The sequence below is a fragment of the Buteo buteo genome, chromosome 11, assembly GCF_964188355.1.
Source record: "Buteo buteo chromosome 11, bButBut1.hap1.1, whole genome shotgun sequence".
NCBI classification, from domain to species: domain Eukaryota; kingdom Metazoa; phylum Chordata; class Aves; order Accipitriformes; family Accipitridae; genus Buteo; species Buteo buteo.
This window is the reverse complement of record NC_134181.1, coordinates 34,162,595-34,178,942: the sequence shown is the minus strand read 5'-3', so window position 1 is coordinate 34,178,942 and position 16,348 is coordinate 34,162,595. Positions and strand designations below refer to the sequence as shown.

The following is a 16,348-nucleotide window of genomic DNA, read 5'->3' as shown; positions in this document are numbered from 1 at the left end:
TCAGTCTCTCAGTTACCTACCTAATATGGGGTCTGTGAATAACAAGTCTCCTATTTATGGTAAGAAGGAACTATGAGACTGTGTTTTTTGTAAACCAGTGGCTCCATTTCTTTAACTATTTCCATGAATAGAAGAGAACAAGAAGAATATATAGCATCACAAACTATATACAATTTAATTAAACCATGTTAAAGAATTTGAAATTATGTAACATACCTATAGTCCAGAAATGCACAGTAAAGATGAACTCTGTTACTCTTATTTAGTGCTTGGCTGTATTGTCTGGGAGTCTGCAAGAAAGAAAACATAAACCCTGAAGGAACGTTTAAAAAGGACTAAATTCCAGTATTCAACCACTTTAAATTTTCATTGTTATAATAACTTCACTAGACTTATTCTAGATTAACACACCATAACTGAAAGCAAATTTTGTCAGTCTTCATGGCTTTAACACAATCTCCAAACATGCAAAGGCTGGTATTCAGTCTTAATTTTAAACACTGGGATTAAACTCATGTCACTGAGTAAGAAATCTGTATCCCATTTAAGTAAATAGCAGACCAGGATTATTTATTGTATATAAGAAAACATATATGTGTTCATTTTTGCAGGATCGGGGCATTATTCTTCAGCATATATTTAGTTTCATTGGCTTTTGTTCTCATTAGGTAATAAGAATCTCACATTTTTAGGATTAATAACACTGATATATGTGCATTACAATGACCAACTCACAGACATTTTCTTTCCACAATAGTGATTATTTTAAAACATACAATCAAACTGAAAGAGCAGTGCCATAATTCAAGATTTTATTTTAACATACCTTAGCATTATAATGACATAATTTCTACCTTCCATAAACAGATGTAGCCACTAACTCAATCTCCTCCATTCAGGAAGCTTGGAGACCCCATTCTCTACTCTGCTACACCAGTTTCATGACAAAATAATTAAAATTATATTGGAGTGAAGTAATAGTTTGTTATAGACAAAATATGCAAACTAGAGGATTTCCAGGATCTGTTCAAACCTAATACGTAAATCCCCAAAGTCCACATTGTGTTAGACCCCACCTAAAGGCAATTTTTTAATTACAGGAATCTTGAACATAAACAAATCACTGGTGAATTAACAGCCCTAGGATTATTGCAACACAATTCTGCTGTCAAGCTGAAAGATAAGCAAGTATTCCTTTCCTTGTTTCAGAGAATGAAGAAAAAAAACCCAACCACCTCATCATGCTGAAACTCAACCAAGTACAAGAAGTACATGATGCAATTTTCCTTCTCTTCTCCCACAAGTCCAACAAGTGTCAGGCACAAGGTAGCACAGATCCCTCCTTACTAGCGATAACAAAGCATTTCTGCCTAACCCAGGACATTCGCACATTCATACTGGATTTCCACATGCTTCAAGTAGCTATGCTGTAGATAAGGCCATTTACTACTTCTAAACTCTCATCTCTGGATAACATAAATGGAATTTTCTTATCTGCTTGAGCAACATCCCCTGACAAAATTTCTAGTTCCTTGGCTCATCCTGTTTTCTCTAAGCCTTCACCATAGAAACAGCTGAGATTGCAAGTTAGGTATTCAGAGAAGCAGAGCTTTGTGAAGAGGAAAGACTGCCACTTATCTGCCGAGGGTCTCTATTTTCCCCTTTGACTCTGGTGACATCCTGTAGGCTTTTTCCACGACGGGAGCAAAGCAAACAGTAAAACCTCACACTCTCACAAGGGTGCCACACTGGGAAGTGATAATGGGACAAGATTCACATCCCTTATCACCAGGAAATATCTCACTGATATAACCTCCAATCTGCTCATGCCACTTTCTTTCCAGCTGTGGTGAGAGAGATGTAGTAAACCCAAGAATATGACGTTAATTAATACAGGAGTCCTTCCTCACCTGTGAAAGCCCCTCCCCATCCCTGGCTGCCCTGTGAAGGCCCTGTGCAAGGCTTCAGGATCAAACTGGTATGTTCCCAGCTAGATCCACCAATTCCGAACTTCCCGTTCCTTTCAGAAAGTGCCCCACCACGAGCCTCACCTTTAACAACGGCAGGGGTCCTGCACACCTTCCAAATCACAAACCACCTGTGAAATACAGCGTGTCTTTCTGAAACTGATTCCTTCCCTTAATGCCATCTCTTGCTGCTAGGAGTATTCTTGAAGAGCACTAGCTCAGAAACTGCCGAAGACTAATGATCCATAACCCATGGATGGAAAACTGCCTTCCACAACTTCAGTTAATTTAGAGTTTTGTTGGCAGAGTTCATTCTGTTTTACCAGCAGCAAGGGCATGTAGCATAATGTTTGCCCATTACGCTGTATGATGTTATGTCCATCATGTCTATAGCTTTCCTGAAGTAAGCAATTGAAAGAATCTATGGTCAGTTTGTATTACAAATTACTTCACTTCTATGACAGACAAACTGTAGCTTAGAAAAAAAAAAGAGAGAGAGAGAGAGAAAGATCTGCTGTAATAACAGACAAGATTGTACAATAACTATCATTTCTGATTTGTAAGGTATCTCTAGATAAACCTTGATTCTTAATACACTAAATGGAAAGTGCATGGTCCTTTCTGACCATGACTGCATGGTCAGGTTGGAAAAAGACATAGTACTTCAAAATGTATGTTTCACCCTCAATTAAATATCTATGGCAAGGGACAAATTATTGGTTTTCTGCACCTTTAAGTCTAAACACAGATGTCACTCATTAGACAAAACACTACACCAAGTGAGGCTATAGTCTGTGAGCTGTTCAGAATTGTGTGTGTACCCACATGGAAAAAGAATAGATAAATAATGCATATACAAGAAGGGCCCATGCCAATTTGCCTATTTACTTCTCTTAAAGAATATGTCCCATGTTTTAACAGACACGACATAGACCTCCCAAGGCTTTTTAGTGCCATTTATAACTGCATAAAATACTCATCTTCACAGACCTCATTGAAGTTCTGCAACAAAACCGTCATTAGAATAGAAAGCCCCCCAACATATAAGAAATTCGCTACAACGAGGAATAAACCCACTGTGATCTTCAACAGCTCTACTTCAAAGCACTGTCTATGAAAAACGAACTGACTGTACCTCAGTACTGCACTTCTTAAGTTAAACTGTGTGTGACAGCTTAGATGTGACTTGGATCCCATAGCACTGAGGATATTGATTTAATGACATTGATAACAGAAAGCTTAATATACAAGTTGGCTTTTACACTAAAAGATTAAGTCACTTGAGTGTTTATAAAAGCCTGTGAAAGGACAGTTTATGCAGCTTTCAGTAGCGTGTAGAAGGAAAGTACCAGCCCACTAAGTAATCCGGGATGTGTGCTTCAGTTCTCCCTAATCTAGGTTCATTATATCAGTCCTTCTGCGTGGAGAGGAGTACATGCAGCTTCTTCCAAACAGAATTACCTTAAAAGACAAAAGCAACCTCTTATCACTGAGGAACAGTACAAACTCTATGTCAACCTGATGGAGCAGGGATCTCGAGGAAGGACTGCCTCTGTTTATATCATGGCTGTTCAGCATCCCTTACACTAACCACTGACTCTCGGTAAATCAGTCAGACTTACAAGCAAACCACAGAAACTCATTGTATGTGTTGAGAGGATACAGAGGATATGCACAGATGTGTGATGGGGATACGGTACTCACACTGCTGGGAACTAGGGACAAGGCCAAGGTTAGTGGGTGAAGAGGCCAAAAAAGGGGGGTGGGGGGCTGAAAGAACTGCTGGAAACCTTCAGGAAAACCTAGTTGCAGGAAATGTCGTGAACAAAATTGCAGAAGGAAAACAGTCAGCCAGCTGCTGCTGGGAAGGCTTGCCAAGGAAGAGAGGCCAAGCAGAGGGTGGGGTGAACCTTTGTGAGATTAGCTTGTTTCTCCTCTCCTCCCCCGAATTTGAAAAGCAAGTATTTAGCTACATAATGGTGGCCACCAAGGAGGAGGGTGCGCACCTTCTGATTCAACATGTATTTTTCTCCAATGTGAAGGACAAATCTGTGGGTCAGCTGTGCCATTGATCTCAACTCAGTAGCTCCAAGCCCAATGTGTTGGGTGTTGGACTTCCTCTCATCCAAAGCAGTTGACAATTTACCTTATTGAGTTAAATTTGGAGTTCACTTGTCTCTGTTTACAAAATACAGCATTTTGTCTAATTCAGAGGTTTTGAAGCCTTGTCTTCTTAACCTTCAAGAATAACATGGATTATTTCAAAGGTGGTGAGAAAAGGCACTAAGATAAACAAGCCTCTTGTCAGTATGCTTGTGTCTTTTGTGCAGTTCACAGCCCCGCTGAAATATTCTTACAGGTGTATGAATCAAAAGCACCTTTGATTCTGGTTTATGGCTTGAATTAGAGACTAAAATGATGCTTCTAATTTAAGGATTTCCTGTCTTCACATTGACATCCTGACTGTTAGTGTGACTTATCCAGGGCCACATGGTTCATTGACTTTCCACCTTAAATGATCTACTTCTCCTAGTTACCTAGAAAATTAAAACTTTAAGGTTACATTCATCTACTCAGTTCCCTGGAAAAGACAGACAGAAAGAAAGAATAAACACACATTTCTATAGTGGCTATATTGGCTGTTTTCTTCCAAGCTGTGAGAAAACTGCATTGCAACAGGCCTTGGGCTTAGATCACCAAAGTATTTTAATTTAGAGTCTGTTTGACTGATTCACCCTAAGATGGAACTAGCATATGTAATGAAAAAAATGTTACAAATTGTACAAAAATTAATTTAGCCTATGAATAGGGAATTATAGTGTGTTATGCATAAAAGCCAGACCATTAGTTGTTTCATTGTTGTCAACAGAGCTATGCCAACACACACTTACTGAAGCAACAAGCAAAACACGTTAGGCTCCCAGGGTCAACATGAAAGCTCACTAAATGTATTTCTTAATGGCACAATCATACAGTTAAAAAAAAAAATCCCATGATATCACAAAGGGTGGAAGACTCTGACAGGCAACAATATAAAGGAAAAAAAACAGTGAAATATCAGAGGCTATAAAGGCATCTGAAATTAGAAAAGGTTGCCATATGTAATTGAATATGGATTGGATTTGATCCTTCCTTTGCCCAAGGTTAAAAATAGTTGACATATAAATTTCCTGCAAAAATACTGTTAATCAAATTCTACACCAATAACCTTCCCCAGTTCTCAGAGTTCTCCATTTAACAGCTGCTGTATTGGGCAAGCAGTGTGAGAACAAAAAAAGTAATGAAAAAAACTGTGAGCAACAGACTGAAAAATATCTTGGCTGCTCTACTACATAGCATTTTTATAAAGAGAGAAAGAAAAGGAGGAGGGAATGGATGAGGAAATTGTCCTGGTACTTTTTTTTTTTTAATTATTGTGCATAGCAAAATAAATTGATTACTTCTGAATGTGTACAGCATCAGAAGATCTTGCTATTTTTCTTAGACTAGCAAGTCTGCAGCCCTTTAAATAAAAATGCCATCCTCTTAACAGGATCCCATCTTTCTTATGGCACCGAACAAGAGGCTTCATCCAACAGCTGCCAAGGCAGCATCTGACCACTTGCAGATCTCAGTGTGGGCTGTCAGGCACTATGCAGCTGTAAAACAGTTGCTTATGATCTACAGAAACTGAAACTATTACTTGGTGCTCATCTTTCTTCAGCTTGTCTCTTTGATCCACTTCAAGTTACCTGCTTATAGCATAGGAAGGCTTCATGGCACCTAGAAAAGCTGGGGCAGTGATTGTTAAATGTACTCTAAGTGCAATCTCACGATAGCGTTAAAACAGTAATAGCTCTTCTTTCTGGCTTTGGGTTCTAAATAGCATAAAAGTCAGGGGTTTATGAAACTGCTGGAGGAAAGCTGCAATTTTGGCGATGGAAACTGACTGCAACATTTGAGTTAAAATTATAATCTCCCTTAACATACATTCACAGCTCCCAAGTGACTTTTCTTTAGTTTTACAGCAAAAAAATTCCCACCCTAACATAGAAGTTACATTCACGTAGTTCCCTCAGGCAGTTAGCACAGCATCAGTGGGTCAGCACTGAGGCCTGGACTCAGGAATTTCTGAATACAAAGTACCTTGCTCAGCCAGTACTAAGCCACATATCCTCTATGGACTACGCTTTCATACATTCCTCAATTTCAAAGATCTCAAATATGTAACAATATATTTATTCCCTTTTTCTTTCTCTTTGGCCTGGGTATATATGGGCATGATGAGTGTTTTGTATGTATTTGTAAACACTGGGCGGTGACAAGTAGTTGCATGCCAAATTCTTTCAGCTTGGAAGCCAAAACTATTTAAGATGCAGTACTGCAGTGTAAAACCATGCCAAACTCCCATTGACTGTAATCTAGATTAATAATACTCACAATATTGTTGTAAATCATGGTAATAAATGGAAAGCACAGAAAGGTTGAAAAATAGCCACAGAAAGAAGGTTCATTTTCATTAGAGATGCATGGAGCTGACTTCAGTGGAAGGCATGCACAAATAGAAACTGCAGGATAAGGACCTTTGAAATTCAATTTGGGCAGCAACCAAGTTACATCAGTAAATATTTGATGTTTAAAAATTTTAAATGCCAGTCAGTGAGAAACGGGGTTCAGCATGGCAGCCTTTTCTCAGGTGAGCATCAATAAACACAGGATTGAACTGATGATCTGTATGAAAAGCTGCCTTAATGCTTAAGTAAGAAAATGATTTCTCACGTCCCTTGAAGCACAGTTTTGTTCCAAAGAATGACAAAGTGAAAATATTAATACTCTCTTTCTAGAAAGTCTCATTTAAGTAAATAGCAATATAGCAGGCAGATGGGTTTAATATGTCCTTACAGTTAAACAGTTATATCCATATGTAAGAAAAAAAAATCATACATACACAGCCATCTAAACCTGCACGTGATTTAGACATCTAAGGATGGACTAAGGAGTGCAAAGTTAAGTCACTGATACTGAAACACCTGGGACATGTTTTCCCATTTGAGTTTTAGCAAGTCAACCCAAATGAGAGAGCAAGCGAGAGCTAGTTTCTTTCCTGCATATTATTGATAGAATTCTTCACGCGGAGCCAGGGTCATCAAACTTGTTGGGACAGTCCACATTGCCTCCAATTGACTCAGGGCATAACCTCCAACTAAATACTACCTCTCCAAAAATAATGAATGCAGTCTGGCTCCAAAGAGATCTAATTTAAATCAGGTAATTTAAAATGCAAGTTATTTCACTCAAGGTGCCTGTGTTGAAGCAGTTACTCATTGCTTAAAAGACCTTATTTTATTTTCGTGTAATGCAAAGCCCTGCAGAGCAGCTTTTCTACTTTTGCCATCTCCCCTCGCAGCCAGCACACACTCAGAGCTACCAGAACGTCACACTGGACAGAAGAAACGCAGCTTGATTTCCAGGGCTCAAGAAGAGTTTGTCAGACTGACAAACAAATAAATAAAAGGAAATCTATCATTGTTTTCATTGGTAGACCTGCCTGAAGTGGAGATTCCTGAGAGACCATAAACACCAAATCCCATGGGGCCATTCTCCCCTAACCAAGGTCTTCTTTATGCCTTTTATGCTCTGATCTGTTTTAACGCATCTGAGCTAGATGGGCCAGGTTGAAAGGAATCTTTGAGCATGGATGAAGCAAACGTAAAAATACAAAACTACCCCAGACATGGGCATTTGGCCTGGTTCTTCCAGGAAGTAATTTTGTGAGCTACTACTTGCCAAGGCTGGCTATTAATGCAACTGGTTGTCATGTTTGTTCCTCTGGTCCAAGACTGTGTTGCTTTATGCTGCCTCTGCACTCCTAGGCTCCTTGAAAACACTATTTTTAATGCAAATAAAGTCAAATACTTATAAAGGTGCATGTGCAAACCATCCACCAGCCTTGCAAAATTCCAGTCACATATACTGCTAGAAGCTTACGGGCCTTTCTGGATAGATGAATGAAATATCATTTCAGCTTTTCCCCACCCTCCTTACAATCAGCATAATAAAGTAGTGTTTGTGGTCATGCTGATACAAGTTCACGGTAACTTTCCAAAACCGCGTAATGAAATAGATGACGGTGTCTTTTTTTTTTTTTTTTAAGGTTTTTTGTTTCCTTTTGCTGGGCCTTTTTCTGCTACTCTGCATTATTATATTAAAAATGTTTTGCTTTTCTAAAATGAGAAGCAGATGTTCCTTCCATACACCCTTTCTTAATCTCCTCTATTTTTCTTAACTCATGTGAAAGTACTACTAAAGGAAAACAACTGGTCTGACTGATATTGAAAAGGCTATTTAAAAATGGACACGTTTTCTAATCCAACAGAACCATAATGAAAGAGGTAAACAAATCTTTTTTTTCCCAGCATTCACCTGTAGTATTTTGACATAGGCAGAAATATATTCCTTTGCCATACAACTATCCAGGCCCCATACAGAGCTCTGTAACAGGAAACAAAGTCTAGGTAATGACAAGAGCTGTGACAGGGACCAGAAGGCAGGCATAAAGCATAATCCCTTAAAGGGATGCACAGAGTAGAATCAGCTTTAAGAATACTTTTCCTATTAGGTAATATTTCCACAATTCTTAGTTTCCAAAACAGTGCTTGGACTTTTCCTCCTAATGGCTTTTTTTTTTTTTTAGGAGAGAAACATTTGCATCAGATGAGAACCATTCAAGACATTCAGATTTAGCATTTAAACTGCAGTTGTGATTCGCAGTCCCCATGCTATTGGGGCACAGAGAATTTAAATCAGAAACAAGAAATTGGGACAACTCAGCACTAGCTGGATAGGAGTTGGACACTTTGCCCGTTGTGCCGCACAGCTCATGGAGGGCAGCAGGACAGAAAGGCAGTCAGTGTTTGAGAGTGTTTGCTCCAATTTCCACAGTACAGTCACCCATATCCCAAACAAGACATGCCTGGCTTTTTGATAACTAGATTTCACAAAGCTCAGCTGAAACTGAAGCCCCGCAAAACAGAGGTTCGGTACCTACAAATAACAAGCAACAGCAAGAAGTTGCACTGAATTAAAAAACAACACAAAGCTACAAAACCCAACAGCAATGGCAAGCTTCACTGACTCTTTTTGGTTTCAGTTTTACATACTTCTTTGCCAAAACACAAATGAAGTCTGAATTAGCAAACATCTCTGTTTCCTACAACACTGAAAGTCATAATTATAAGAAGGATCGGTCAATATTCACTTGTATTTATTAGCAAAGAGGTTTTAGAGATGATTTAGGCAATTTTTCACACAAGGAGCATATAGTAGTTAGCCCAAGATAGATTTCCAAGCGAAGAATCAATATGTATTACCTTTCCTAAGTAGACAAAAAGAAAAAGCACAAAAATGTCCTAATTTTCCTGCACAAAGACCAAACAAAGTCTGTGTCCTTATTTTTGAAGAGCACAAGGACTTTGACAGCCTGGAGCAGTGAAACATTAAGATTTCATGTACTCTGCGTGATAATAACAGGAATAATGGACTGTCTATGGAATAACTGGGAATAATGCATTCATTTTCTTTATAAAGACTTCAGTGCCCTGCACTTCACCTCCAAGGGCAAAATTAGCTTCTGGGAATGGGTAACTTTGAGAGTCTGGGTATGCAAGAGGTCTGATATGGCCAAAACCGGCCCATGAAGCAGGAGAAAAACAGAAGGCACCATGGGAATAGGAATACAGCAAGGGGCCAGGGCTGCTAGTTATGGGGAAGATTCCCTGAGCCTCCTCTGGGAGCCCAGTTAAGCCGGTGAGGCTTTACCCAGGGCTCCAGCTGAAGCACAGTCCTGTCTCCCGTGTACAAACCTGCATAAGCAAGGGCTTTAGCAAGTCTTGGTGAGGGGGAATAGAGGTGACAGCAAAGCAGCAAGAGCTAAGTGAGCACCCAAGGAGCAAGGTCTTCAAGGGACAGGCACAAAAATCCTTTTGTTTTATGTGTGCACAGCAGGTAACTTAATGGGACTCTGGTTTATGACATAGATATGCTAATATGAATAAAATTGTACTCCTGAAGAAAAATACCAGCTTCTTCAGATGTCAGAAGCCCCTTCGTCAGATTCAGTAAGAGTTTGATCAGGTCTGCATTGCACACTTTGAAAAAAACAAGATTTTGTAAGATATTCAGTTGGTTTATCATCATACTTTTGTAGAGTCACCTTTGCTAACATTTCTTCCCAAACAAAGGACTATGTTTTAAAGGGTGTTTTGAAGACATGATTTAATGAAAGCTTTAGGAGGAGTTTTAATAGTTCACGTCAGAAACAGAGTACCAGGCTTAATGGTAAAAATATTTACCACTCAGTATGTTTGTTGCTAATATTTTTTTCTAGGACTGGATTTATATGTTAGCATTTTCCGTTCTCATTAAAATCCTAGCTATGTGAATGTTGCCTCTGAAAAGCAATGCCTCACATTCTTTGTGAATTATATGTGGCAGCGTTTGTTTTATATTGACCCTTTCAGCTCTTACATCCCTTGACTAGCTGCTAATCATCATTTATCCTTCCTCTGACTCTGCTAATCTCTGGGGAGCGGGTGGGACAGGCAGTCAATGGAAGCGATGGAGTATAAATAATGACAGAGTATAATAAACATTCCAGTTGCAATGCCACATGTAATGACAAAGACTTTTAGAAAGATATAGCGCACAGTCCTTCTACGATAAGACTGTTGTAACCAGATTGGAAAATATTATGAAAAACTTATGCTTGCTTAAGGCCAAGATATTGAGGCCCACTAGGTGAGATAAGGGAATGTTTATTCTGTGCAATCAAAAAATCACTTGGATTCAGAACACTTGGTTTTATTCCCAAACTCACTTTCCCCATGTGACTTTTCACAGGTTCTTTCCTGTCTCTATGTGTTTCATTTCACATTCATTATCCTACCTATTTAGTCTGTAATGTCTCAGACTAAAATATGACTCCTGTATTTTGTTATGCTTTGCACAGTGGGAATCCAGCTAAAGTCTGCGAAGACCAGCGTGGAAAGCCTGTGTTCACACACAGCCTAATACTGTGGCATTTTCTGATAACAGCCATGGATCATCTGAATGCCTCCTTAAGAACCTGGGGAACCCGAGGGCTTTCTTCCCCTGACTTCTCTCTTCCCAAACTCCAGGTGGGGAGATACATGCCCACTGCTTCACTTGTTCCAGTTCTAGCAAACATATAGCTACAGAGTGAAAATGACCTGAAAAAAAGAAAATTAACCCCAACAAAAATGCGAGTTTTCTATCACACTAATAAGCTACAGCTGCTCTCTTAAGAACTACAGTCAATAAATGAGACAAGAAATCCATGGCAAAGGAGACAAGGACAGGAGCAGGACTGCTCTGTTCAGATACAACCCAGATCTGCACCCAGTTGGGTCTAAAGTTAATCCTCATCTTGAGACAAAAATACTCTTTTGTAATGCTTCTTGAACAGCAGAGAGATGTAACACCACCTCTTACAAGACTCTCTATTTCTTAGACCTTAACATCCCATTAAGATAGTATACTCTCCTGACTAGATCTTTCTAGGATTAAGCTTATGGGTTTGAATTGCCTTTTTTTTTTCCCCTCTCCTTTTCATTGGGGGGAAAAAAAAGAAACCCTCTCTCAAACATTTACATTTTTCTTCCTCTGATTTGAAGCTTTTCTCCCATTCCTGTAGACTTGCCAAATATGAGTTGTCTTTCAGTCTGTTACATGAATGGGGATGAAATTCACACAACTATTTTGTTTAGTGTCATTTTTCATTCACAAGAAGTGTCAGGGTGCCAGAACAATTTGATTTGTGCATCAGCCACATCCAACGAATTGAGAACCAGTCTGGAATTAGGCCTGGTCCATTAACTCCAGCTACAAAGTTGAGTAATATGAGACTAAGCCACTGAGTTCATTTTTCAGAGGAGAAAATGGAAGTTAGTGGTGCTTTGTGCACGGCTCCAGACACAACGCAGATAGAGATATTGTTGCTGATACAGCAGCGACAGAAAAATAACCAGCTGTAACTTAAGCCAGGGCCCCCGGCCCTGCCAGGACTATGGGCTGCACAAGGCCAGTGCGAAGAGGCTGCGGCACTGGCACAGCCACCCGCTCTCCGCCGGGTTTATACGAACATTCAGCCAAAGGAGGTGTGTGTGGCTGTACGAGAAAAAGGGCAAAGCAAACCCCAAGCACACTGCAGCAAGCTCAGGAGGAGGAACGAGCAGCCCCATAAAGTATTACTGCCTGCCGAGTCATCCGGGCATATCAAAGTGCCACATAAAGGCGTCTTCTGCCATAAATTTGAATACCTCCATAATTACTCAGCTTCCAGTTTGTGCTGTTTGTCTGGAGCTCAGTTTTTCCACGTGATTCCTGAAATCAGCAATAGGTCCCTCTGGAAACTGATCTAATGGGTTGAGGAATGCAGCTACGGTCATTAGAGCTTTGCAAAATCTCCAATCTCGCTTGTCAATTACTTAGTACAACAATTTAAAATGGGCAAAGAATGAGAAATCTTATCTTCTCCCTTCAATGGAAATGCTGCTACATCCCTTGCCTTTCTCCTTCTTGCACTTGAGTGAAATGTCACTGTGTGGTAACCTGGATTTTTAAGCATCTTGACAAGATGCGGTGGCCAGTAGTTAAGCAAAATACCAGAGTGCCATATTCCGGTAAGCTCCTGTGACACAGGCACCCTGTAAATCCATTAGCATCTTTTCTTTTCTTGTTTTTGCTTTAAGTAAAATATATTACCTAAATAGGGGAAATGCTTGTAGATCTAATAAAATTATAATCATTCACAAACAAAAATGGCTGACTGCAAAATTTAATTTACTAAGATAATTCTATAGAACTTCAGAAAAATTACAAACCAAAAACCAAAAGCCTTCAGCAAACTGCTGCATGACAGTAGTTTTATAGGGCTCAGAGGCACCCGTTCTGTTCCCACTTAAACTAGTAGGGAAACTCCCAGTGATTTCAGTAGGTACAAGGCACAATATTCCTGTTCTGCTGTGACTAAGAGATATCTAAAAGAAAGACAGTCCCGTTCTAGAACACAGTGTCCCAGAACATCACAGCAACTATTTCAGTGTCATCTGAGTGACAGTTTGGGATGCTTTATGCCATGGAGCATGGAGATTTCTTTCTTTTGCTAATCATGTTATTTTAGGAAACGTTCTTGCTAGTGTTCATGGGAATATTTCCAATAGGGCAACACTTCCAATTAAGACTTCCTTTTTATGGTTTATAAATACTTTAATAAATGGCTGGCAGCCTTAAAAATAAATGTAATTTTTAATAAACAGATGATGGTTAACCTGTCACAGAGTTATACACAGTCCAAATAAGTCAAGAGATTCCTTCCAACCATTACTTATAAGTTAAGAACTTTTAGTATCCTCATAACCCAAAATGGCACATGGTATGCACATCTATCCCATGTCCATATCATCTACTACTTATTTAGGAATACTAAAAAAGTGGTTCATCAAAAAAATGCAAAGTAATTTCTTATGTAGGTGAGAGGCTCTTTCACAAACTCTTGTGGTAAGTAATTAAAAATCGAGTATTTCTAAAAATGAAGAATAGGAGAAAGAGGAGAAACAACCTTCCCTGGAGATGTATTTAGATTCTCTTCAGCACAGCAAGTTATCAGGGGCATCAATGCTATCACTGGAATTCTTGGACTGCCCTGCACACACAAAAGGCTTTGCTGCAGTTAATGGGAACACCACACAAGCACTCTCATAAAACTGTACCATAAGGCTGCAATTTACCTTGTGGGGACCATGATCACTGGAGGGGATAGCCCAGGCTGTGCCCGCTAATAAATCAGAAGTTTAAAGCACCAGAGTGAAACAGCCTTAAACCTCCATACAAAGAAAAGGAATAGAATTTAAACGCAACCTTCTAGTTTATGGCCAGCCTTTCGTTATGGCCCCCTCGTGCTACACAGAGGCAAAAAGCAGAAGAGCCTGAGGAAGGGGACAGAAAGATGGGAAAAGGGAAGGGAAAACGCACCCCTTTCTTCCTATTGGACTCAACCATGTGTACGACAAGATTGTAATTCATCCAAGAGTACTTCACATTAAAGGAATGAAAGAAAATACAACTTTCAAAAGCAGCAAAACCCCATGTGAAACATTATTTACCAACAGGATTATCACTGATGCCTCTTCAAACTGCGTTGCCCAACAGTCAGCTACCTCTGGTGCTATCCAGTACACCTTAGGTACATTTTAAGTAAGATGCACACAGTGGAGGGCAAAGAGTAGCTCAGGGAATCTTCTAAGCACTTGCAGCAGGACTTCACTAACACTGCCAGGCCTCTTATTTCTTTTTTACACAGCAGTGATTCATTTCTGCTTATTTCCCACCAGCAAAATATCGATCCAGCCAGACTTTTGGGGGAGTTTTGCTCCTACTTCTCATTGTTTGCCTTGGCAAACTCTCTTAGTTCTCTCCACATTCAACCTCAGCAGAGCAGGAAGTGCAACAAAATCAAAAGGCCACATCCAATGTCTCAGATGAGTCAATATGTTTCAGGAATATATAACCTTTAATGTCTGCTACCTGTAAAAGCAGCTTTTAACAATCTGGTCATTAAGGGTGTTCAGTATGACGTTTCAATGCAAGGAGTTTTAATGCAATTTTATAAACAGACGTGTCATCATCATGCTTAGTCTCTTTATGTTGCACTGGACCTATAAGGAGCTTCAGGGTAAGCGCAGCTGTAACTGAGACTGAACTGTAACATAAATCAAAAAGTGTCTGTATGTCCAACCCAACCTGCCTACAAAGTGAGCATCACTACGGAATTCATGGCTTAATCCCAAACCCATTTAAGCCAGTTACAGTCTTTCTTTGGATTTAAGGGAGTTTTGGATCATTGTTTCCATTACAGGACTAGCAAAATTCCTCATTAACACCCTCAGAAACTTTAGATTCCATCAGACTTCATTACTGGGAAGTACTGCCAGCCCAACAAGAGCTTTCCAGCACCAGAGTCCTTTACAGCACAAAGGCAGGGCCTGCTTTGAAGGTACAATTTGCTGTTTTTGTTGGTGGTTTTCCAGGTTGCGCTATTTTCTAGTGTTTTGGGTTTGACTGACTCAGATACTGGTTGCCCTAATGCTTACGAATGTGAGCTGCTGTATTCAAAGGAGCAACTTGTGTAAGGGAATGTTCAAGACAGAAAAGCGATTGCTGTATGCAATGGCCCTTCCCACTCCCTAATCTCTTCCGTGGGTTCCAGCTCTATCCTCTTCCCAAAAGTACAATCTACTTTTCTGTGAAAAGGAATTTACAGTGTTGCTGGAGAACATTTCAACCATCTGCCCTGAGCTTAGGCATTGCACATTACAGAGGAGAAACCTAGGGACTGATCCTGCATCACAAAGACATGAGCATCATTCCCACTTGAGTCTCCCAAAGAAAGGAGGGGGCTGCCTAGGCATCAAAATTACATACATCCTTTAGCCTGCACCGTTGTAAGGATCTTCTTGTTTGCTGTTAGCAGAGATATTTAGGGGAGGCAACATAACTATCACAAGAACTTGCATGAGAAGACAAAAAGATACCTGTGAAGACATCTGAAGGCAAAATGTAAACATTCAGACGTACTGAGTAGCTATTTGATGCACTATTGAGGGCTATTAGATGTAATCTGTATTGCGGATCCATGTCTTACACTTGAAGAATCAAGACTATTAAAATACTGTTTCTCCCTAAATCCTCATGCCACTTGCACTGCTTTTAGCTCCTCTGTCTTCCCTGCCCTCAAGGACTGAAATCATAACAACAATCACATTATTTTTTAATTTAATAGAAGGAACAGTGAAACTAATTCCAGCCTTGGGCAGTCCAGACAGCAGTAATCTACTCTCATCCTTGATGTATTGTATATAAATGAGATTGCGGCTAGATTGCATCTTTTTATCAACCACATGCTGAAGAATTGGAACGCAGGGCTCCTCTCTGTTCTTTTCACTGGGTGCCTAACAATCTCTCTGCCTCTGTGGTAACATGGTAAAATACTGAAAAATCTAAAGAAAAATTAAAGCATACATAGCAACATAGCCCATGTAATAGAATTACTGTAGGTGGCTATAGATATTGTGCAAATTGCAGCATACAACTATGTGGTATATGGATATTATAGGTTGCAGCACTCTCTAGACTTGGATTCATCGACTTCAGCTGACAAAAGATGACATCCCAAATACCTACTTTTGCTGACTTCTTCCTAGTAATTAACACAAGCAGCCTTTAATGTATGTTACACCAGGGGACTGCTATCCAACCGTTAATAATGCACACAGGCCAGCAAACGTAGTAATCATGAGACACTGACATGGCAGTCTCCAGTTCCC

The 16,348-nt window shown here is 39.8% G+C and overlaps 1 protein-coding gene across 4 annotated transcripts in view; it reads right to left on the bottom strand.

Annotated features, from left to right (window-relative positions):
• Nucleotides 1-16,348, bottom strand: part of ADGRD1 (adhesion G protein-coupled receptor D1) — a 157,800-nt gene that overhangs the window by 74,047 nt on the left and 67,405 nt on the right. For all 4 annotated transcript variants that reach the window (XM_075041457.1, XM_075041458.1, XM_075041459.1 and 1 more), the window contains one exon: nucleotides 217-290. In XM_075041457.1, the coding sequence (XP_074897558.1) occupies nucleotides 217-290 (74 nt within the window). The remainder of the gene's footprint in view (nucleotides 1-216; nucleotides 291-16,348) is intronic.